Raw genomic sequence first — 21866 nt, forward strand, 5'->3', positions numbered from 1 at the left:
AGAGGATCAATGGAATCTAGAGTTGATGAACCAGGAACTCAGGACCCAGAACCAAGAAATGCAACAACAGCTATCAAGGGCATTACATGAGAACTCCAAGATCCAAAAAGCCCTTTCCGTCGCATCGGAGCAATTGGAACAATTCAAGGACAAGGAAGAACGAACTGCTGGCCAGCTCGAACTCACAAAATCCAGGCATGAGCAAGATATGATGGCTATGCGCAAACACACTGCAGGAATCCAGAGGGAAAAGTCAGACCTAATGAAGAAGTTGGAGGAACTAAATGCCACGGTGGCTCAGCAACAGCAAAAGCTTGTTAAAAAGGCCACTATTGAGGCTTTAGCATTAGCGCAGGAGAAGGAGAGGCTGGAACAGGGAGAGGAAAGCCCTGTTGAAGCGCCTATTTTGATCCAAGCACCTCCTCGTTTGCCTAGTAATGAGGAAATCGCATCCACTCCTGTTCCAACTGTCCCTGTCGCTGAACCAAAGGCTGTTTCCCTCGCTCGTGAGACTTCATTTGCTCATCAGCAGTCGATCATTAGTGAGTTGCAGTCTAAATTGAGTCAAGCAATGACCACCAAAGAACAACTAATGGCTGATAAAGAGGGATTGTTGACAGAGAAAGAAGAGCTTGTCAAATTATTGGCAGATCGTGAGGAAACTATCGAGTCAATGAGATTGGAAGGCACCATGGGTGGATTCGATTCTGCAGTACCTCAAATTGTAGGCTTCGGACAGGTAGCCTTGGGTTCGGATGACAATGGAACAGAAAATCCATTACAGGGACTCGATAGGGAATTCGAAGCATCTCGCGAACTACCACCCTTGCGAGCTGCATCTCCGATGCACGCTGGGGGGCTCTTTGCTGAGCTGGCTCAAGCAAAATCGATTATGGAGCCCGTTAAGCCAACTGTAGAGTACAAAGACCAGGAGGCTATGACTGAGCCCATTGAAAACTGGATCCACACTATCCCTGGCTTGACTTCTCTGCTTGCACCCGCACCCGCACCCGCACCCGCACCCGTACCCACGTCCGAATCTGCATCTGCACCAGAACGTTTGCCAGAAGAGGTGATATCAGAAGCAGATGTCGAGTCTGGGTTCGCCACAACTGGAGATACTACACTATCTGTTATATCTGTTGCCCAAAAAGCTGACGTTGAAAGGAGTACTATCGCAACTAACACCGACATCAAGACCCTCGTCGATGGCTCAACTTCAACAGAGGACTTGCCTACACAGGCTACATCCGGTGTTATGGACATTGAGAATCAACAGTCTAAGTCCTTGGCGGATAATGCAACGCCTACTGAGGATTTATTGTTGGCTACACCTGTAACAGAGGCTGTGGTAGAACCAGAGGTCATCCAGGCAAAGATATTGATGGACAGCGCGACCTCTACAGATGATTTGCCAAAGGCAGAATCTGTGCCGGTGATTGCCAAGACAATGGTTGATAACAGTACATCAACAGAGGACTTTGCTACCACTACTATACCTTCTGGCGACGAAAGAATGGCACCAGCAACGTCTTCTCAAAGAAATAGACCTTTGGAAGGCATCATCACGCGGAAGTCAAGCATGCAAGTTAAGGGTATGGCAGCTTTGGACTCGCCCAATGTTGCCACCCCCACTGTCAACAGCTTGGACGTTGTTTCCCTCTATCCTCCTGACGTTCCGGACCAGGCTCAGGAGAGTGCGCAAGTCAAAAATGCAGAACCAGCATTTGCCAATATTTATCCAGAAGAAGGAACAGAGCCTACTCCTCGCTTCATGCACTCAGAAATCCCACTTGATGATGAACGTCGCCATACTTGCGACATGAGCCGGAGTATGGCTGATGTGCCCTCACACATGGTGCCTCCTGTTCCCATGATTCCCAAAGACATCACACGACCACACTCGCACGTTTTCTCTATTGTCGAGGAGGAACCAGAGTTCCGTGTCTCCTTTGGATCAGCATTTGGCGATAATGGTAGTGCCAATTTGGTCACCGGTCAGATAGAACCAATTTATTCCTCTGCACAATCCATTGATCGGGCCACAATCATTCGAGGTCATGGAAGACTCTCGCACCATCAGCAGGTGACCGACGATGAAGATGACAAGAGCGAATACAATCATCAACCACAGCAACATCACCATCTCCAGAAGCAGTACGAGGATAGTGAAGCGTTATCTCCTGGACAACTCGTCAATAGATCATCCACTCTTTTGATGGTTTCGGAGCATAACACTGAATATTTGAATGATAATGCTGTGAATAATGGGGTCCATATCAATCAACCTTCAAATTCTGCAAATAGCGCCACTTACTTGAATCAACCCCAGTCTCTCAACACAACTATGCCAACATCACCACCATTGACATATCCAGTACGTACAGCTTCAATTAGGTCGGCTTCACTTCAACCTGAGAAAAAGACGGAAATTTCCACGGGCGCAGCCATCATTTCTACAACGACTCGCACAGCATATACTTTCCATAACAGCTCAAGCCAAGTCCATATACCACAGGCGCAGGGACAGAATCAACATCCCTACCAGCATATTACGGATTCCTCTGGAGCCAGCATTGGACGTTCCAAATATCGTCCTTCGCCTAGCGGCTCCGTTTCGAGTATCTCCACTGACTATGCTGCATCGCATAATGAACGCAGAATGTCGATTGGCTCGAATTATGATGGTGCTCCTACACCCACAGACCCAACTATGATCCAAATCATCACTCAGACAATGATTGGAGACTATCTATGGAAATATACGCGCCGACCTATGGCCAGCGTCATCAGTGAGAAGAAGCATCGTCGCTACTTCTGGGTTCACCCTTATACTAAGACTATGTACTGGAGCTTAAACAATCCAGCTGCAGATGGCTTGCGTGAGCAGCGAGCAAAGAGCGGTAGGTTAAACTGAATATTCTCTATGCGTTTCCCAGTTACATTTAGCTCACGATTGGTACTAATCTTTACTTATGTCCATTTGAATAGCATTGATCATGAACGTCTATCAAATCACGGAAGAAAATCCGTCCAACAACTCGGACCTACCAAATGTCAGTTTGCTCATTCAAACTTCTAATCGTAACCTGAAGTTGACAGCACCTACTCGTCAGAAACATGATCTTTGGTACCAGGTAATTTTTTTTTTCTTAAATCTTTTTTAGTCTATTTCCTACCAGATCTCCCAAGATACTGCGTTCTGAAGTCTTTGGCTCTAATGTATCTCTCAACATATTTTAATCTAGTCATTGGCATATCTCTTGTCACGCCCGACTACACCAGGAGCAGACATATCAACCGATAATCAGACCTGGTCAGAGGTTCAGGCAAGTCGAGGCACAACGTCTGATGCGTTACTGACTATCAAGAATGAAAAGACTGTTCGTAAAAAGGGATCATTTAATCGGCTTCAAAGTATGTTTGGCCGAACCAAGGAGAACTCTCCCGCTGTATCACCTCGGTCAACACATGGAAATGTTCTTGCGGGACCTGGATCAACACTTAATGTAGGATCTTTTACCTCCACTGTTGGCTCTACGAATGAGATCAATAGTGATGCTGGAAATGGAAGTGGTAATGAAAGTGTAGTGAACAGTGTGATAGGGTATCCCGGCCACATGGCGAATTCACAGACTACAGTTGGAGGATATGGAACCATGAACGGTGGGCCAATCATGTCCCAGGGATCCTCGTATTATCATGATGGTGAAAACGGTGATGATGACGAGGATGAGGACGTTGAGCTCCCAGAGCATATGCGACAATTCCGCGACAGAAAGCATGATATTAGCGCGCATTAGTGGAATAGAGTAAAAACTTGTTTGAATAAAAAAATGATTTTGTACATGTAACTTCGATGATGATTGCACGTGTTGTTGGAATTAGCTTTGTCATCGCCACACTTGACAGGGTTTGACTCAATAAAATAAACTATTTGCATCCTAATTCTTCATTGGTCTTAAAAAAAAAAAATGTCATTCGTTCCTCCTGATCCCAATGTGTCTTACCCCATCCCACCCGGTCAGCTCCCGCCTGGATTTGTCCCCCCGCCACCGGGGACGGCAGTCCGTGGTATTCCCATCGTCGTACCAATAGGCTTGGAGATGCTTATCTCACCAGAGGGATTTCCTGTCTTTGTGCCTGAGCGATCTACAGCACCTCCACCATATGCTGCCTCACCGCCATCAGCATCCAATTCTAGTCCAGCTTTGTCGCAGCAGCACCAGCAGCAGCACCAAACGCCCACACTTCCTTCGAGGCATAGCACAATATCCTTACACCATTCTTCCTCGAACTCATACACAGGACCTCCTCCTCCCGTGCCAACAGTACCAACATCTCATACATCGCCACCAAACCTACCATACCAGATGCCAGTACACTCAGCACCTCCAGGACATCATGCACCTCTGACCCACGCAACCTCCAGCCAAGCTGTTCCTCCAGTTGCAGGCGTAGCTTCACCTCCAGCTGCATTGACCTTTGCTAGTATAGTGACCTCGTTCAGGACCTCTTCTGAAAGCGGGTCAGCATGGACATTCTATTCTTTGGGATTAACCCAAAATCCAGGGCAAAAGGAGATTGTAATCACTCTTCGACAGCGGCCGGGTAGCTATAGTCTTGATACTATTCAACCCATCATGTATAATCTGTATCAGCAAATGAATGCTCATATCCAATCGTCTGGGGGTAAACCTTTGGGGGCAGGCGATGTTTTCCCGTGTCGACTCAATACGCCAGACTTGGGGCCTCTGGATTTAGCAATTCTTTTGGTTCATGCGCCGCCGGAATGCAAGGGCTCTTTAGAGAACAAGGATGTACTGTATGGACTAATAGCGACCTTAGATGAGATGGCCGTATTTTCAAAATATGGTGCAGCTAGGACATTAACTAACATGGGTAATGACTTGGAAACGTGGCCAATCCCTCTCTGGTCCGACTGGTCCAGGCCATCATTGCTGGCGCTCCACGATTTCCGGGGCTCCCTCACAGAGATGGTGTCTGTGCTGCCAACCAAGAATATCGTAGCAACGTTAGATACGATTTCACATAGATTGACATTAGTGGTATCCAATAGTGCTTTGGAATTGATTCAGGCAGATCTTCGAAAATTTCCACCTGCCCAGCCAGGGGTGATCAGCGATCTGGCCAGGATCACATTTTTGCTAGATCTGGATGCAGGCGCACAGGCGTACCTGACTTGGAGAAGTGGGCAGGATGGGCCTGCAATTTTCAATGCACGACCGAACCCGACGAGTTTCCATGGATGCTGGATGTCCTTTAGTGGAATTAACCCTCATGAGGAGGCGACGGTGAAGGAATATATTGCGCCGAGGGAGGACGGCATTGAGGTCAAGATGAAGGGGTCGACTTGGGAGCGTTTATATCAGGCAATGATCTCGAGGACTCCGGCTATCGTTCCTGTAGGATCTGAGACATTACAATTAAGTTACGCGTAAAAAACGCGTACTGAAAGTTTTAAGAAATATTTATAATCCTTAATCCGTTATATTAATAGATTTGCTCTTGGAAGGTCTTTTTCTCTGGAGATTAATAAATTATGACATCTGAAGTAGTAGTGCTATAGAAATGCAAGATGTTCAACGGCTTGACAATTCACTGTATTACTTGAATTAAGGGCGTCACGTAATAACCGACTTAAAATTCAATTGAATGCATTTTCTTGTCATCAACAATTAGACATCATGGCTCCGACCACCTCACGGGCCAAGAGCAACAAGAACAAATCTTCATCAACATCTATTAGACAGCTAGAACAAGCTGCAACTCGATTGAATTCATCCTCAGCCAGCACAACAGCCGTCACTACGACGATCTACAAGACGTCCACAGCAGCGCCAGTATCCAACATCATTAGAGCACCAAAGCTCAATTTGCCTGTATATAGCTACGCAATATGGCTCGAAGAAAACCAACTTAAGAGGATGGCGCCTTGGATCGCTGTTGCTATCGCGGCCTTGGTACGTTGGATCGTTGGTCTCGGACCGTATTCTGGTAAGCATCGCACGAGAGTAGATAAAATCTTTAGATACATATAATAAGCATAGAAATGCTAATCTACGCGCTTCGACTAATTACTTTAATCACTATCATCTTTTAGGTATGGCAATACCTCCAAGGTATGGAGACTATGAAGCTCAACGACATTGGATGGAGCTGACAATACATCGTCCGATTAGAGAATGGTATTCTGATGGATCTAAATGGTGGGATTTGGACTATCCGCCTTTGACCGCCTATGTCTCATGGATCTGTGGATTTATTGGAAATAAGATCAATGCTGAGTGGTTTGCATGGGAAACATCCCGAGGATTTGAATCTAGGGATGCAAAGCTCTATATGCGCGCTACAGTCTTGGTCTTGGAAATGCTAGTTTATATGTCGGCTATAGTCGCTTTCACGAACCGCTGGTTTGCAAATAAGCCCTGGACACGTCAACACACGGCGTTAATGCTGATTTTACTGCAACCAGGATTGATCTTGATCGATAGTGGCCATTTCCAGTACAATGCAGTTATGTTGGGTTTAGTGGTGTGGGCTCTCAATTGCTTCCTGGTAGACCAGGATGTACTTGGAAGTATCTCATTTTGTCTAGCCTTGGCGTTTAAACAGATGGGGCTATACTTTGCCCCCGCAGTGTTTGCCTATTTGCTTGGCAAATCTCTCCGACAGGGCTTTTTTGGATGGTAGGTCATTACTAGCCTTCCTCCACGAGCCATTCTCATCCTAGATTTATGTGTTGATTTATGAAAAGTGCTCCCCTCGATTACCCTAACAAATTCTATATTTCTATATATATTTTTTTGAAATAGTATCTGGAAGTTGACCAAGTTGGGACTGACAGTGATTCTTACACTAGTGCTGATGTTTTCACCATGGCTGCAGTCACAGGAGAAGATTCTTCAAGTTCTCCACCGCATCTTCCCAGTGTTCAGGGGACTCTATCAGGATAAAGTTGCCAATATCTGGTGTGCAGTGAATGTGGTGATCAAGTTGCGGGAAATGTTTGATATCCAGGAATTAGTTCGTATTAGGTAATTGTTTTGGGACCATATGGCATATAATGGTGTGTTTTCAAGTCCTTGTCACTTGCTATTGCCACGCATGTTTAGACTCACGACTACTTAATCCTTTTTATTTAATTTGTGTAGTACATTAGCGACCCTCTTATCGTTCTTGCCCTCTGTCCTCCACCTGATTGCCAGACCGACAAAACGTGGACTGATCTATGGGTTAATTAATTCGTCGTTGTCGTTTTTCTTGCTTTCTTTCCAAGTTCATGAGAAATCAATTCTCATCCCAGCATTGCCCATAACGCTCCTGATTTTGGACGAGCCTGCTGTTGCTTCATTGTTCATAACCTTGGCGACATTCAGCATGTTCCCGTTATTGAAACACGAGGGCTTATTTCTACAGTATGCCGTGCTTCTTGGATTCTGGGTCTGGTTAACTCGTGCTACTGCTCATAATACTTCTAAATTCCTCCAACTGCTGATATTGGTAGGGTTTTCATGATTTGATCTTCAAGTGTTATTTTGAAGCGGATAAAATTTGTTTAAAAAGCATTTGTTGACAGCTTTTTTTTTTTTTTTTTTTTTTTTTTAATACTATGCATAGCTGAATCTGCTGGTGATTACAACGATGCATACAGCAGAGTTCATGCTCGAGCCTTCTGCTCGATATCCAGATATCTTCCCGGTCCTCAATTCACTTTGGAGTGCAGCTGGATTTGTCCTCTTCTGGATTTACTTTAACTATCGTCAGTTTACGCTTGTCAATACTCCCAAAATGGGATTTCGTGTTACGAAAACAGCGAAATTGGCGTAATTCGAATATAAATCCTGAAAATAAACCTCGCAAGATCAATGATGATATTCAGTAGTATTGGCGCAATGTTCAGTGCTAACAATATTTTATTTCTGTGGGACCGTTGTTCCTAATGGATCACCCACTCAGTCGCTATTCCATCACAATCCAAATATACTATGATCCAATGTGAAGTCGACGCTTTATTTTTGTTTTCATGTTATCCGCGAAGCGCTCTGAGTCTCTCTGTGAGTTCATCCTGCTCTCTGGTCTCGGCTTCTTTGTTAGTATGGCTCAGTAATGTATCGGGAGTCTCCCTAAGCTCTTGGTTCAGCTCCAATCCGTGTTCATCTGCGACTTGGTGCATGAGTGTATCGACTTCATCCTGTGGTGTTGTTAGTGCCGATTGATTACCCATTGTATTCTCCATATACTGTGTCTGCACATCCAGATCTTCAAATTGTTTTTCAAATTTTTCCATCACCAGAGATATCTAGAAGGTAGAACATCAGTCAAAAAAAAGGTATTTCCTTAGATTAAGCATTGTAGTAAAAACAATAGCTTCATTTTTTTTTTTTTATAAAAAAAAAAAAAAAAAAAAAAAAAAAACTCAGTTCCTACCGTCTCGAGATTCATTGACTCCATGGCTTTATCCATGCCCTTGACAACACCAGCCATAGACTTTGTGACAGTGCGCATAGTGACCGCAGTCTGAACTCTGCTGGTGACCGCATCAATTCTAGAGGAAAGACGAAGCAAGTTGAGGGCCTCGTTTTTTTTTCGGATTGCGTTTGCGGCGTAGATCCTTGCGCCCTCCATATTGCCCTGCTGGATTGCCTAATATCAAAACCGTGAAAATCATTGGAACATGAGCAAATCGTTTTTTATTCAAGCGTTGAGAACAAACTTATGCAACTTTTGGTGAGATGATAAATGGTTAATGGAGAAGGGTACCTTCTTTAGCTTGGCTTTCTCTAATTGCTCATCTTTGGAGGCTTTCTTTGACTGACGCTGCAGTTGCTTTGTCGTAAGCTATTGAGAAAAAGAAAGGGAAAAAAAAAGAGAAAAAGAGAAGAGGAAGAGGGGCAGGAAGAGAAAAAGAGGTGTAAAAACTAAAAGTCAATGCCCTTTTTATTCGTTATAAATGCCAGCTCCCAAAGGAGAAAAATAAAAAATAAAAAATAAAAAGTAAAAGAGAAAGAGGAAAAGACGTACTCGAAGTTGTAGCAGACTGTCTATTCAGTTATTAACGAAAAATATTGTTTAATAAGAGTCAGGTGTAGGTACAGGTACAGAATTCATTATGCAGCACAGGGACATATACCAACACAGTTGCGAAAAGGAAGAATTAGGGTGCGGTGCATTTACTTTCAAGGTTGCTCATGGCTATTGAATTTATATGTGAATGTACAGCGCGTGAATAAAAAAGGTTGACGATGAAAAAATGAATTTGGCATCGTAGAACCAAGGTAAAAAGACTTCCAACGTGACTCCGAGTCCGTGACCACTCTTCTTCCTCATTATTCATTACTAGCAGTAGCCCGTGCGATGCACAGGTGTGAATTTTTGAACAAAATAATTTATTATTTTTATTTTTATACTTATTGGAGAACGCTCTTGTATACAATGTTCCTTGTATAAAACACCTTCAAACCCAGGAAATATGCCATTGTCTATTAAAACCCTCAGATCTCTTGGATTGGAGCAGCGTGATAGTGCAACATACAGTTGACCATGAGTAAACACGGGAGCAGGGAGATAAATACCCACCTTCTCAAGAGTTTGCCCCTGCGACTTGTTAATTGTCATAGCGAATGCTGGCTTGATGGGGAATTGATACCGTGTAAACTTCACAGGTGATGTTTGGTCATCATCAGCAGTTGTCAGGGGGATGCGCGGAATAAACACTCTTTTTCCTTTTAAAGCGCCTGTGATAACTTCTGCTTCCATGCATCTTGAGGTAAGACCACGCACAATAAGTCGGGTACCATTACACAATCCACGCTTGGCGTTCATATTCCTTAACAACATGATAGGCTGGCCGATCTTTAGTAGCAGCTTAAAAGGTAACTTAAAACCTCTAGGATGAATGGAAGTGGCTCAATAATGGGCAATACAACTCGACCTCTCTGACAGCAGATGGAGTATTTAAAGTCCTGATTTTGCTTCTTATTACTTCGTTCCTCTTTCCACACTTTCGCCCGACAATCTGGACATTTTATCATCCGATCAAGGTGATGTCTGTGATTTTTAATACTGTTGCCTCTGATTAGATTTTCATTAAAAGGTCGCCTAGCAATGAAAGGTCGCCTAGCAATAGGAACTTGTACTGGAAGTGGAGGTCGTGGTGGGGGATGATAAGGCTCAAATTCATATTCTTCCTCGCGGTTACTTCTGTTCAGGTTAATGTTCTCATTACGTGAATTTTGCACCTCCATGTCACGCTCACTTTGATTTTGAAAAATTGAAAAAAAATATTTATTTAATTATTAGTTCAGCTTTTCCTACACTTGTATCCTACATCCTACATATACTTATCCATTCCTCTGTTGCTCTGTCGTGTTGTCTTGTCATATTGTCATATATGTTCTGCATTTTCCAATTATCACTTATACTCACTTATCAATGACGGGGATAATATTCTCAGGACAATTTTCCATATGTCCATGTATTCTTGGACGACTACATGTCTTACATCTGTTGAAAAGACACTCATTACTATTTGATCGTTCATGCGTAACTTCAACTAATTCTCCACGACGCGCATATTCTTTAACGCATTGGTTGCAAACCATTGTTGAAGTAAGGGAATAAGGGAAAGGGTAATGAATGAGGGAATGAAAGGGGAGGAGGAGGAAATAAAATCCGATCTTAATCCCAAATTGTCTGAAAAAAAATTGTCTGAAAAAAAATTTCTACACGTGATATATCAAAAAAGGTAGCTGGCTATAGTATATTAGAGATAGGCTAGCGTAACGTGGCGTTCACAAAAGCATTCGTCGTCTAGCATTCCTTCGGGCATTTACCTTCTTATATTGAAACATTAAGAACCCTATATTGGTTTTTCTTATGCCCTTCAGCAATCCTTCATTGAACAATTAATGATACCACCATGTGGAGCCAAAATGAGTCCTGTTCAATCATTATAATCAATCTGTGGTTCCTCCTTTGAATGAAATACAAAGAAGTAGATCTTTATATCACTTTTGCTGCCCAGATAACATTTTTATTCTTTGCTATGTTAACGCATTCTATTATGTTCATGCATTATTTTGTTGTCATATTGCTCCAATGAAAGCGGATTACAAACCTATCAAATGGACAAAAGAGGCTTCTTTCTTATTACGTAGAAACATAAATCACCTGGGTAGTATAATGCTATGCCAAATGCTTCATCAAAGGACGTTACTATCAGAAGGATCTGTTTTCACTACCCTGGTCCACTTGTCAAAAGCTCTAAGCGACTCACACTCATACAGTGAGACTCGATGGTTCAACACTTTTTTTCAAATAGCACTGGAGCATTCAAATTCTCTTTCTTTTTCTCATTTATTGATGGAGGGCGTCTTAAATAAATGCATTCAATACATTCCTCTCTTCTGATAGATCCCTAGCGTGAAGCCTCCTTGCAAATATCATTGTCATTAGGGGAAATAGTTGGCTGTATATTATAGGCATAAATAAACATGTTTTTCCGTATTCCTTGGTGTTGTATATTTCAATATACAAGATAATAACGGCCCAGCTAGAAGATTAAGAAAAATACTAAAAACGCACTAGGAACACACTAGGGGAATTCCTAAAATTAATACGCTAAGAAAAGTATAATAATAATAACGCGTCACTAGAGACGCGACAAAACACCGACATGGTTCCTGAATAATCCCATGTCGCTTCTAGATAGATATGTAGTTACTTGGTACGAGTCTCTCTACCAGAAAATGAATAAATACCCCATGGATGTGGTGTGTGGACCCACATCTTATTCTCACTTATCTTAGCTTCTGATAACTACTGTCTAAATATTTTTCACTTGGATCTTTTATACTATATTTTCCACTCTTTAGAGCCAGCTATAACCTCACAATAAAGCGTTGTCATGAGTTCTAAGCAGGTGTTTCTGGAAAAGATGAAGAGGAATAGTCCGAGCTTCTCAAGGTTTCTTTTAAGGTTGTCGCATATTTCGTCTAATTGCATATGGACATCAATACGTACATTCGAACATTTAGGCGGTGTCCTAATGTCGCGCCAAAAACACGAGGCAGGTGGCTTAGAATAATTATTGCATTTATGGAGGCCCAATCTGTATCACTCCTCCAAAGTGTTAAAGTATTCCCATATACGCATATACGCGTTCTTTGGAACTGTAGTAAAGTCTCTCCTTTCAACTCTAAACGCGCTATCTGTTGATCTGTACGGTTTTTAAAGTTAGTCCAGAAATTCAGGGAGAGGATACAGGAGACGAAAATAAACAGAACTTACAAATTTTTTGTGGGTGTGCCGGCACCTAAATACTTGTGTCTAGCGTCGTGCGCGCTTTGCAGCCGGAGCAGGTGACTCTTCCGTGGGCTTGTACTTTGCAGGGCTCTCTTGCCTCTCAATTTGAGCAAGACCGATTCTTGCGATGTTTTCCGCCCCTACTGCGTCACGGTCGAAGAATACCTTACATGTCCGGCAATATTTAGAGCGAGGGTACACCGTCTCTAAAAAGCTATCGCATAGGCGTCGGGGACAGCGGGCGCTGGTGTAAAATTCGTGCGCCCCTACAGCGAAGTGTCCTCGTGCTTTGACCTAAGCGTTTCAAATGGCAGTCGTTTATTAGCAAGGGTTCTATGGCTTTCCAGCTTTTCTTACTTTTTTTAAAAAAAGCCATACCTGTGTGACAAGGTGTCTCGTTATAGCACTGTGCTTGCTGAACTCCTTTACTACTTTCAAAGGACCCTAGGCCGACTGCGCCATAATCACCTAAAACCTTTTGTTATATGGCTAATTTACATTAATATTAATACCCGTGACATACAATAATAGAAAAGAGGTATAAATACTCTTTTCTATTATGAAAATAAAAATCCTGATTCTTGTCTCGTTATATCTCAGTTCATTATTAATTTATCAGGTTTGATTCTCCACCGACGACAAGCACTCCTTTTTCCCCGAGCATCTTCAACACTTGCAAAAGTCAAGGTAGTGTTCTAGGGGAATCTAAGGGTACAATAAAGGTGTCTTTTTTCAGGGGAATTGCGCTACAGAACTAGATAGAAAAGTGGGCCTATTTATACTAGTTAATGTCCTGTTGCAAGGAATGCTCTAGAAATATGGGCGAAATACTATGTTGTACAAAATTATTATAGTAATTTCGCTTGCAACACTCGCTGTACTGCGTAGTCGAACATAGCTCGTTGAACCTTTCGTAGGTCCCATTTTTTTTTCAGGTGCCATCTGGACTCGTAGAACTCTTGAAGCACATCCAAATTCTTTGATCCTATCTGTGTCTGGGACTCCTCGTTCATCCATTGAAAGTACTCATTGTACGTATCCCTTCCAAACACAGGGATGGTGCTCTCAACCTCAATCATTCCTTTTTCACGCTTCCTTTTGTTCAACAGGTGATTGAAGCGGAGGACAGGGAGGTACAAGAACCTGCTTCCCACCTTTACGGTTTGCCGCAAGTTAGGGTTGTGAGGATCCAGGGAGGAAAACGTAAGGGCGCTAACAATACCAGGATCGCATCCGACGATAGTTGTGGTGTTTGCGGATGGGCACCGCCCTGGTTTGTTGAATGTGAGCTCAACGTTTTCAAGCAGTTTGGAGCTCCTCTTCCAGTTTATGTTTGCATAGTCTTCATCTATCAGGTCTTCACCGACTGCCTTTGAACACGTCGTGTTGAGAAATCCCTGAGAAAGCTCCAGTTCTTGGCTGGGGTCTTCTTCATCTACGTCAGACTGCTGCTGTCTCTTCGCCTGGGTTGTGTCATAGGCAAGTAGATTCAGAACTAGACCGTTGGTAGAAATCGTACCTTTGAGTTTGAACCGAGTTAGATCTTTGTCCTGTGACTGCAGGGATACTTTGTCTCGATATCCAAGAACCATGCGATCGCCTCCAATGTCACAAAAGAGAGCCTGAATCAAAACCCCTTTTGTTCCCTGTACACACTCAAACACTGCAGTCTTGGAAGGATTGTCGAGAGGCAGAATACGCTCCAGTAGCTGCTTGGTATCTTCGTCCGCCCAGATGTCAACTAGGGCGTGTTCAGACAGATACACATACCCGAGTGACCAGGAGGACGTAGGAAAGCCTGAGTATTTTTTCGCTTTTTTGTTCTCCCGCAAAAAAAACTCAACGTCGCTTATATCTTCATTAATTTTATCGACAATGAACTAAAAAAAAAAAAAGAAAAAAAAAAAAAAAGAGTCTGAATAAGGAGCATTTGATTGCAGAATATGCACGAAAGTACCTTACACAAGCTATACCATTGCGTTCCTGTAGTGCTGCCTCAATGATGTTTGTACTTGGTCCATTAGTAGCTCTGACGCTCTTGGAAATGAGATCTTTTTGGGATCAAAGCCTTGCACGTCCCCCAATGTGATGTCTATTTCCTTTATTGAGGAAAGTTCAGTGGTGGCCTTGAAATGTTCATAAGCGAGGAGGTAATGGGGCGTTTCTACCGCTTTTCCTTGTTTTTTTGCCCTCGCGTAAGCTGAATTGGGATGATCTGCATTTTGAATACCAAGGTACCCCGGTCTTGTGGCCTTGCACTGGCATCGACAGGAAGCCTAGACAGCGATCTTCCGTCATATCTGCTCTTAACTTCCTTACCGTTGCCTCGGAACCTGATGCCTCTGTATTCCTCGCCCAAGTTCGAGTCCCAGTACCTGTCTCTAGCAGTAGTTCTGAACTACCGGACTCTATCAAGCAAATCGTTAAAGTCGAATTTCCTGATGTCTTTCCTACAACGCTTCCCGATGGCCTTCCCCCTGACAGAGGTGATAGCATGCGTATAGAGACTGACCCTTATGCTGACCCACCTGTCCGACCTGTCATCAAATTGTCGATCGCTGAGCTTGATCAACTGAAGAAGCAGCTAACTGATCTTTTACAAAAAGGATTAATTTCACTGAGCACCTCACCATACGGTGCTCCAGTCCTCTTTGTGAAGAGAAAGGATGGCTCGCTTCGAATGTGTGTTGATTATCGGGGCCTGAACAAGATCACAAAGAAAAACAGGTACCCCCTACCACGGATCGATGAATTGATCGACAGATTCAGAACAGCTAAATGTTTTACCAAGCTGGATCTACTCTCGGGCTATCATCAGATGCGTGTCCATCCTGATGATAAACACAAGACCGCGTTCCGAACTCGCTATGGTCACTACGAGTTTAACGTCGTACCTTTCGGTCTTACAAATGCACCTGCAGCGTTCTCAACTATGATGCGTAACGTACTTGATCCACTTCTTGATAAATGTGTTGTTGTGTATCTCGATGATATTTTAATTTACTCCGATAACGAGAAAGATCACTTAGGGCACATCCGACAAGTACTCTCCCTCTTGCGTCAAGCTGGGCTTTATTGTAAATTATCCAAGTGTTCCTTCATGCAGGAAGAGACTGAGTTCCTAGGCCATGTCATCTCCAAGGATGGACTCAAGACGAATGGCGGACTTGTCAAGGCAATAAGGGAATGGCCAGTACCAACAACCCAACGACATGTGATGCAATTCCTTGGTTTGACTAATTTTTACCATCAGTACATTTCTCATTACGCTGATATTGCTCTTCCCCTCACACAATTGTTAAGCTCCAATAAGGAATTCCACTGGGGAAAATCTCAACAAGACGCCTTTGAGACTTTGAAAAGAGCAGTGAGCTCAGCACCAGTTCTTAGGATATTCGATCCTGCCCTCTCTACAGCAGTCGAAACAGACGCTTCAGGCTTTGCAATTGGTGCTGTCCTGTTCCAGACGGACCAAAATGGTAAATCACGACCAGTAGCTTTTACTTCACGCAAGCTCAACCCAGCGGAACGCAACTATCCTACACACGAACAAGAACTGCTGGCTGTGGTGCATGCTCTGAAGACATGGCGATACTACCTTGACGGTTCTCACTTTGTCGTTTATACCGACCATGCCACTCTACAACATTTTCCTAGCCAGCCGAACTTGACTCGCAGACAAGCAAGATGGATGGAGTTGCTTCAAGAGTATGATTTCGTATTCAAGTATAAACCTGGTAAAGATAACGTCGTCCCTGATGCTCTTTCACGAAGACCGGACCTCAAGGACTTGGAGGCTACACCTACTACTTTGAACTCCTTGGATATCAATCTAGACCCTGGCATTCGAAAACAACTAGCCAGTTGCTACCTACACGATCCAATTCTAGGTCCCCTCGTGCATCAGTATAAGGATGCCTCTACCTCGGATCGTTACTTCGTGGTGGATGGTCTACTCTGGATCAACGCTGGACAAGGCCCTCGCCTCTGCATACCCAAGGACGACGGACTCCGTTCACAACTCTTGCATGACGCTCACGACGCTCCTATATCAGGCCACTTGGGATTCGATAAAACGTACAGTAGCATGCGACGAACATATTTTTGGCCACGCATGGCGAGGGATATAAAAAAATACATTGCTTCCTGTGAGCAATGCCAGCGTAACAAGCCTTCACTAAAGCCTCCTGCAGGGCTTTTCCAACCTTTGGCAATTCCAAGCCAACGATGGGATACTGTAACAATGGACTTCATTGTCAAGCTTCCGAAGACAGCCAGAGGTTTTGACGCGATTACGGTCTTTGTGGACAAACTGTCCAAGCAAGTTCATTTCTGCGCTAGCCGAACTACCGACACTGCCTCTGATGTTGCACGACTCTTTTTCGACAATGTTTTTAGACTGCACGGCATGCCTCGGACAATTGTGTCAGACAGAGATTCACGATTCACCGGCAAGTTCTGGACAACGTTGATGAAGCTCATGGGCACCAAACTTAACATGTCTACTGCCTTCCATCCACAATCAGACGGACAAACAGAGCGCGCCAACAGAACATTAGAAGAAATGCTCCGCTCTTACATATCGTACAAGCAAAACGACTGGGATCTTTTACTGCCTATGATGGAGTTCGCATACAACAACTCTGTCAATCCTACGACAGGCTTCTCCCCATTCTTTCTGAACTATGGTCACCATCCACTAGTCCCTGGATCTCTTTTAAAGCCACCTGATACCAATGTTCCGGCTGTCAGTGATTTTGTTCGAACCCAGTCGATGAATTTGGCGCTAGCTCAGGATGCCATCATCGAAGCGCAGAATAGGCAAAAGGCCCAAGCGGACAAAACTCGCAGGCCTGCTACGTTTGCTGTGGGTGACATGGTGCTCTTAAGCTCGGAAAACATCTCTGTCGTGGGACATAAAAATAGGCCGTCGCAGAAACTGGAACCTGAGTACATAGGCCCTTACAAGATCATTTCGAAGGTCAATGAAATGTCTACAAGCTGGAACTACCGCCTGACATGCATCAGCATCCAGTCTTTAATGCCGATCTGCTTCGCCCCTATATTGAGTCATCTCGTGAATTCGGCGACCGCTCATCACCACGCCCTGCCCCCGAGCTTGTAGATGGAGAAGAGGAGTATGAAGTCGACAAAATCATTGACTTCAAAATGTTTGGCAAAACTCCTAAGTGGCTCGTTCTTTGGAAAGGCTATCCATTAGATGAAGCTACTTAGGAAACAAAATCTTCGCTCGCAAACGCTAAAGAGGCGCTTGCCGTCTTTGAGGCTTCAAGAAAAACAAGATAATAGGTTTCTTCATGACGGGAAGGATGCAAGTGAAATCACTATAATAATTTTGTGCAACATAGTATTTCGCCCATATTTCTAGAGCATTCCTTGCAACAGGACATTAACTAGTATAAATAGGTCTACTTTTCTATCTAGTTCTGTAGCATAGTTCCCCTGAATAAAGATACCTTTATTGCACCTTTAGATCCCCCTGGAACACTACCATGACTTTTGCATCTACAATCTGTCGCCGTCAACTCACTTGTGGTCGAACTAGAACCGAACCTGAAGCAGCGCCTGATTGAGAGTTACGCTGATGATCCAAAGCTCTCCATGATCTATAAATTCTGCCTTGAGAAATGTCCTCCGCCTCGCTACTCGTTACATGATGGACTTTTATATGTTTGGCGTCGCGGAACAAACCTAGTCTGTATTCCGCAGAAGTCTGATATTCGTCTTACCCTTCTCCACGACGCTCACGACTCCGCTATAGCCGGACATCTCGGATTCGATAAGACCTATGATATCCTTCGTCGTTATGTATTCTGGCCCAGGATTGCTCGCGATACTCGCAATTATATCCAAACCTGTGAAAGCTGCCAACGCAACAAGCCTAGCCGACAACGCCCTGCAGGCCTGCTCCATCCCCTCGCGATCCCCAAAGAACGCTGGAGTACTGTGACGATGGATTTTATTGTCAAGCTTCCCAAGACTCCTAGAGGTTTCGACGCCATCACAGTATTTGTTGATAAATTCTCCAAGCAGGTGCATTTTGTGCCTAGCACCACCAAAGACAAGGCTTCAAATGTGGCTAGGTTCTTCTTTGACAACGTGTTCAGGCTTCACGGCATGCCTACAGCCATCGTCTCGGACCGTGATACAAAATTCACTAGCAAGTTCTGGCAAGAACTCCATCGGCTCATGGGCTGCAAACTCGCCTTGTCCACAGCATTTCATCCGCAGACAGATGGCCAGACCGAACGCGCCAACCAGACATTGGAAACAATCCTTCGTGCGTTTGTAGATCAACGACAAACCAATTGGGACCTATTGCTTTCCGCTGCTGAATTTGCCTACAACAACTCGGTTAACGCGTCAACTGGATTTTCACCTTTTTTCTTGAATGCTGGATTTAACCCGCGTGTCCCAGCATCTCTTCTACAACTACCATCCACACATCATCAACCCCTAGTGTGAAAGAATTTTTGGAGTCCCAAAGCGCGGCGCTTACGTTGGCAAAGGAAGCCATGGAAGAGGCAAGAGAGAGGCAGGCAAGAGGCGCAAATTGCAAGCGAAATCACTATAATAATTTTGTGCAACATAGTATTTCGCCCATATTTCTAGAGCATTCCTTGCAACAGGACATTAACTAGTATAAATAGGTCTACTTTTCTATCTAGTTCTGTAGCATAGTTCCCCCTGAATAAAGATACCTTTATTGCACCCTTAGATCCCCCTAGAACACTACCTTGACTTTTGCATTGGTAGCAAAGGAAACCACGACCACACCCAGAGAACTACAATTACCAATGAATTTCACCCCTCGCCATGGAACACTTGAATAACGCCCTTTCGTCCATCGATCTTCCTCTGAACATTCGCGAAGCCATAGCTACTGCTTTTAATCAGGCCCTCTCTACTGCCAAAGCCAACGAAGCCGCTGAGAATGACCTAGCCAGAACCCTCGCCACGGTCCTAAAGCCACAGAAGCCTACGCCTTACGAAGGAGCTATTAACGCTGTTGCAGCCTTAAACTTTGTCGACAGCCTGGAGGAGTATTACACTATTGTCACACTCACGCCATCCAAATGGGTTCGATACGCTGTCCTCAGTCTCAATGGCGAAGCCAAGGCATGGTGGAGAGATTCCGGGTTGAATCTCGATACACCTTGGGCTGACTTCCGTAAAGCATTCCTCCGTCAGTTCACCCCTCCAGATTCTGCGAATGCAGCTCGCCGAGCGTTGGATAAACTTCGCCAGGGAAGGATGAGTGTGGCAGAATATACGAGCAAGTTTAGAAGCCACCTACGTCTGGCTACAAATCTCGACAAAGACTCTGCTTTGCAAAAATACATGCTAGGCCTTGAGCCCGAAACAAGCAAGCAGGTGAGACTTAGACAGCCAGAGACGTTGGACGATGCCATTGAGCAGGCGACCATTGTCCACAGTATTCTACATCCCATCGATGCCACCCCTGTATCCGCTGCCCCGAACGCCTTATCACCCCATCATGAGAATAATTCTGGCCCTACACCAATGGATCTCGATAACATGAGAATGTTGGTTGCCAACCTGTACACCTCTCTCCATCAGCAACGACCAAACAGAAACCACTCCAAGCCAAGCTCGCTACCCAAGCTCACAGCAGCTGAACGAGAACGTTGCGTTCGTGAGGGGCGTTGTTTCAGATGCCGGAACCGAGGTCATAGAGCCGAACAATGCCAACGCACCTCTGTCTTTAATATAGAAAACAATGACCATACGCTTTCTGAGTCGGGAAAAGAGGAGGGCGAGCAGTAAACCAGGCCTGCCTCGCCCCCTCTAGCCCCAGCCTTCAAGCCCTGGATAATAGAGGGCATGGTCAGTTACAGTTGATGACTACAAATAAAAATCCTTTGTGCACAAATATAACATCCATGCCCCTTTCTGATCACTCTATTGCTCCCACTGCATCTACTTCCTTACATCTACTCTCTAAGTATTCACCTCATCCTGATCCCCATTCCCCTACTCATTCCTCATTGCTAAAAAACAATCCCCTCTCCGACCCTATTTTCCCCTCCACTGATCCTTTCACTGTTTCCACTTCACTCACTTCCACTCATTCATCTACCCCTAGTTCATCCAATCGCCACTCCCATTGTCGTAACGAAATTCGCCTTCAATCCTTCAGCCTTACCTATGACAAACATAAAAACTCTCGCCGACTTCTTACTTTCATTGGAGCAGTGAATGGTCGACCTGCGCGCATTCTTGTAGATGGAGGGGCCGAAGGCAATGTCATAAGTTCCTCTTTCTGCGAGAACACACATGTTCCGCTAATTGAGGGTAGACCCATTCCTGTCATTCTTCCCAACGGTACCGAGACAATTGCTCAGCACACAGCCACGTTCACCCTCGCCCGCAACGCGTATCAGGATAAAATCAACGCCATTGTTTATCCTCTATCCAAATACGACCTAATTTTGGGTAAACCATGGCTGACGGATATCAACCCTCGCATCAATTGGCGAACAAATGATCTGCATTTTGAATACCAAGGTACCCCGGTCTTGTGGCCTTGCACTGGCATCGACAGGGAGCCTAGACAGCGATCTTCCGTCATATCTGCTCTTAACTTCCTTACCGTTGCCTCGGAACCTGATGCCTCTGTATTCCTCGCCCAAGTTCGAGTTCCAGTACCTGTCTCTAGCAGTAGTTCTGAACTACCGGACTCTATCAAGCAAATCGTTCAAGTCGAATTCCCTGATGTCTTTCCTACAACGCTTCCCGATGGCCTTCCCCCTGACAGAGGTGATAGCATGCGTATAGAGACTGACCCTTATGCTGACCCACCTGTCCGACCTGTCATCAGATTGTCGATCGCTGAGCTTGATGAACTGAAGAAGCAGCTAACTGATCTTTTACAAAAAGGATTAATCTCACCGAGCACCTCACCATACGGTGCTCCAGTCCTCTTTGTGAAGAAAAAGGATGGCTCGCTTCGAATGTGTGTTGATTATCGGGGCCTGAACAAGATCACAAAGAAAAACAGGTACCCCTTACCACGGATCGATGAATTGATCGACAGATTCAGAACAGCTAAATGTTTTACCAAGCTGGATCTACTCTCGGGCTATCATCAAATGCGTGTCCATCCTGATGATAAACACAAGACCGCGTTCCGAACTCGCTATGGCCACTACGAGTTTAACGTCGTACCTTTCGGTCTTACAAATGCACCTGCAGCGTTCTCGACTATGATGCGTAACGTACTTGATCCACTTCTTGATAAATGTGTTGTTGTGTATCTCGATGATATTTTAATTTACTCCGATAACGAGAAAGATCACTTAGAGCACATCCGACAAGTACTCTCCCTCTTGCGTCAAGCTGGGCTTTATTGTAAATTATCCAAGTGTTCCTTCATGCAGGAAGAGACTGAGTTCCTAGGCCATGTCATCTCCAAGGATGGACTCAAGACGAATGGCGGACTTGTCAAGGCAATAAGGGAATGGCCAGTACCAACAACCCAACGACATGTGATGCAA

General features: G+C 44.5%; 5 protein-coding genes across 5 annotated transcripts; 3 read left to right on the forward strand and 2 right to left on the reverse strand.

Moving 5' to 3' along the window:
- Window positions 1-2938: 2938 nt before the first annotated feature.
- On the forward strand, window positions 2939-3848 carry BCR41DRAFT_189488 (hypothetical protein). The gene is made up of 2 exons (XM_022019811.1): window positions 2939-3137; window positions 3249-3848. The coding sequence occupies exons 1-2, from the start codon at window positions 3000-3002 to the stop codon at window positions 3801-3803; spliced, it is 693 nt and encodes a 230-aa protein (XP_021876940.1). The 5' UTR covers window positions 2939-2999; the 3' UTR covers window positions 3804-3848.
- Window positions 3849-3943: 95 nt separating this feature from the next.
- On the forward strand, window positions 3944-5585 carry BCR41DRAFT_189517 (hypothetical protein). The gene has a single exon (XM_022019812.1). The coding sequence runs from the start codon at window positions 3975-3977 to the stop codon at window positions 5460-5462; it is 1488 nt and encodes a 495-aa protein (XP_021876941.1). The 5' UTR covers window positions 3944-3974; the 3' UTR covers window positions 5463-5585.
- Window positions 5586-5708: 123 nt separating this feature from the next.
- Window positions 5709-7851, forward strand: BCR41DRAFT_374594 (ALG6, ALG8 glycosyltransferase family-domain-containing protein; the record flags this gene model as incomplete). The annotated part of the gene is made up of 5 exons (XM_022026883.1): window positions 5709-6018; window positions 6125-6710; window positions 6837-7058; window positions 7176-7524; window positions 7642-7851. 5 exons carry the CDS (start codon window positions 5709-5711, stop codon window positions 7849-7851), a joined length of 1677 nt encoding a protein of 558 aa, XP_021876942.1.
- Window positions 7852-7923: 72 nt separating this feature from the next.
- BCR41DRAFT_362039 (Snf7 family) lies at window positions 7924-9261 on the reverse strand. Its single transcript, XM_022025661.1, has 5 exons — window positions 9199-9261; window positions 9046-9065; window positions 8785-8862; window positions 8452-8667; window positions 7924-8323 (listed from the first exon to the last, which is right to left on the reverse strand). Exons 1-5 carry the CDS (start codon window positions 9212-9214, stop codon window positions 8051-8053), a joined length of 603 nt encoding a protein of 200 aa, XP_021876943.1. The 5' UTR covers window positions 9215-9261; the 3' UTR covers window positions 7924-8050.
- Window positions 9262-12325: 3064 nt separating this feature from the next.
- BCR41DRAFT_362042 (hypothetical protein) lies at window positions 12326-14180 on the reverse strand (the record flags this gene model as incomplete). Its single annotated transcript, XM_022025662.1, has 3 exons — window positions 12326-12621; window positions 12706-12750; window positions 13200-14180. Coding segments are annotated over 3 exons (1296 nt in total), but the record flags the coding sequence as incomplete, so codon positions are not given.
- Window positions 14181-21866: the final 7686 nt, after the last annotated feature.

This window comes from Lobosporangium transversale (genome assembly GCF_002105155.1).
Source record: "Lobosporangium transversale strain NRRL 3116 chromosome Unknown BCR41scaffold_52, whole genome shotgun sequence".
NCBI lineage: Eukaryota > Fungi > Mortierellomycota > Mortierellomycetes > Mortierellales > Mortierellaceae > Lobosporangium > Lobosporangium transversale.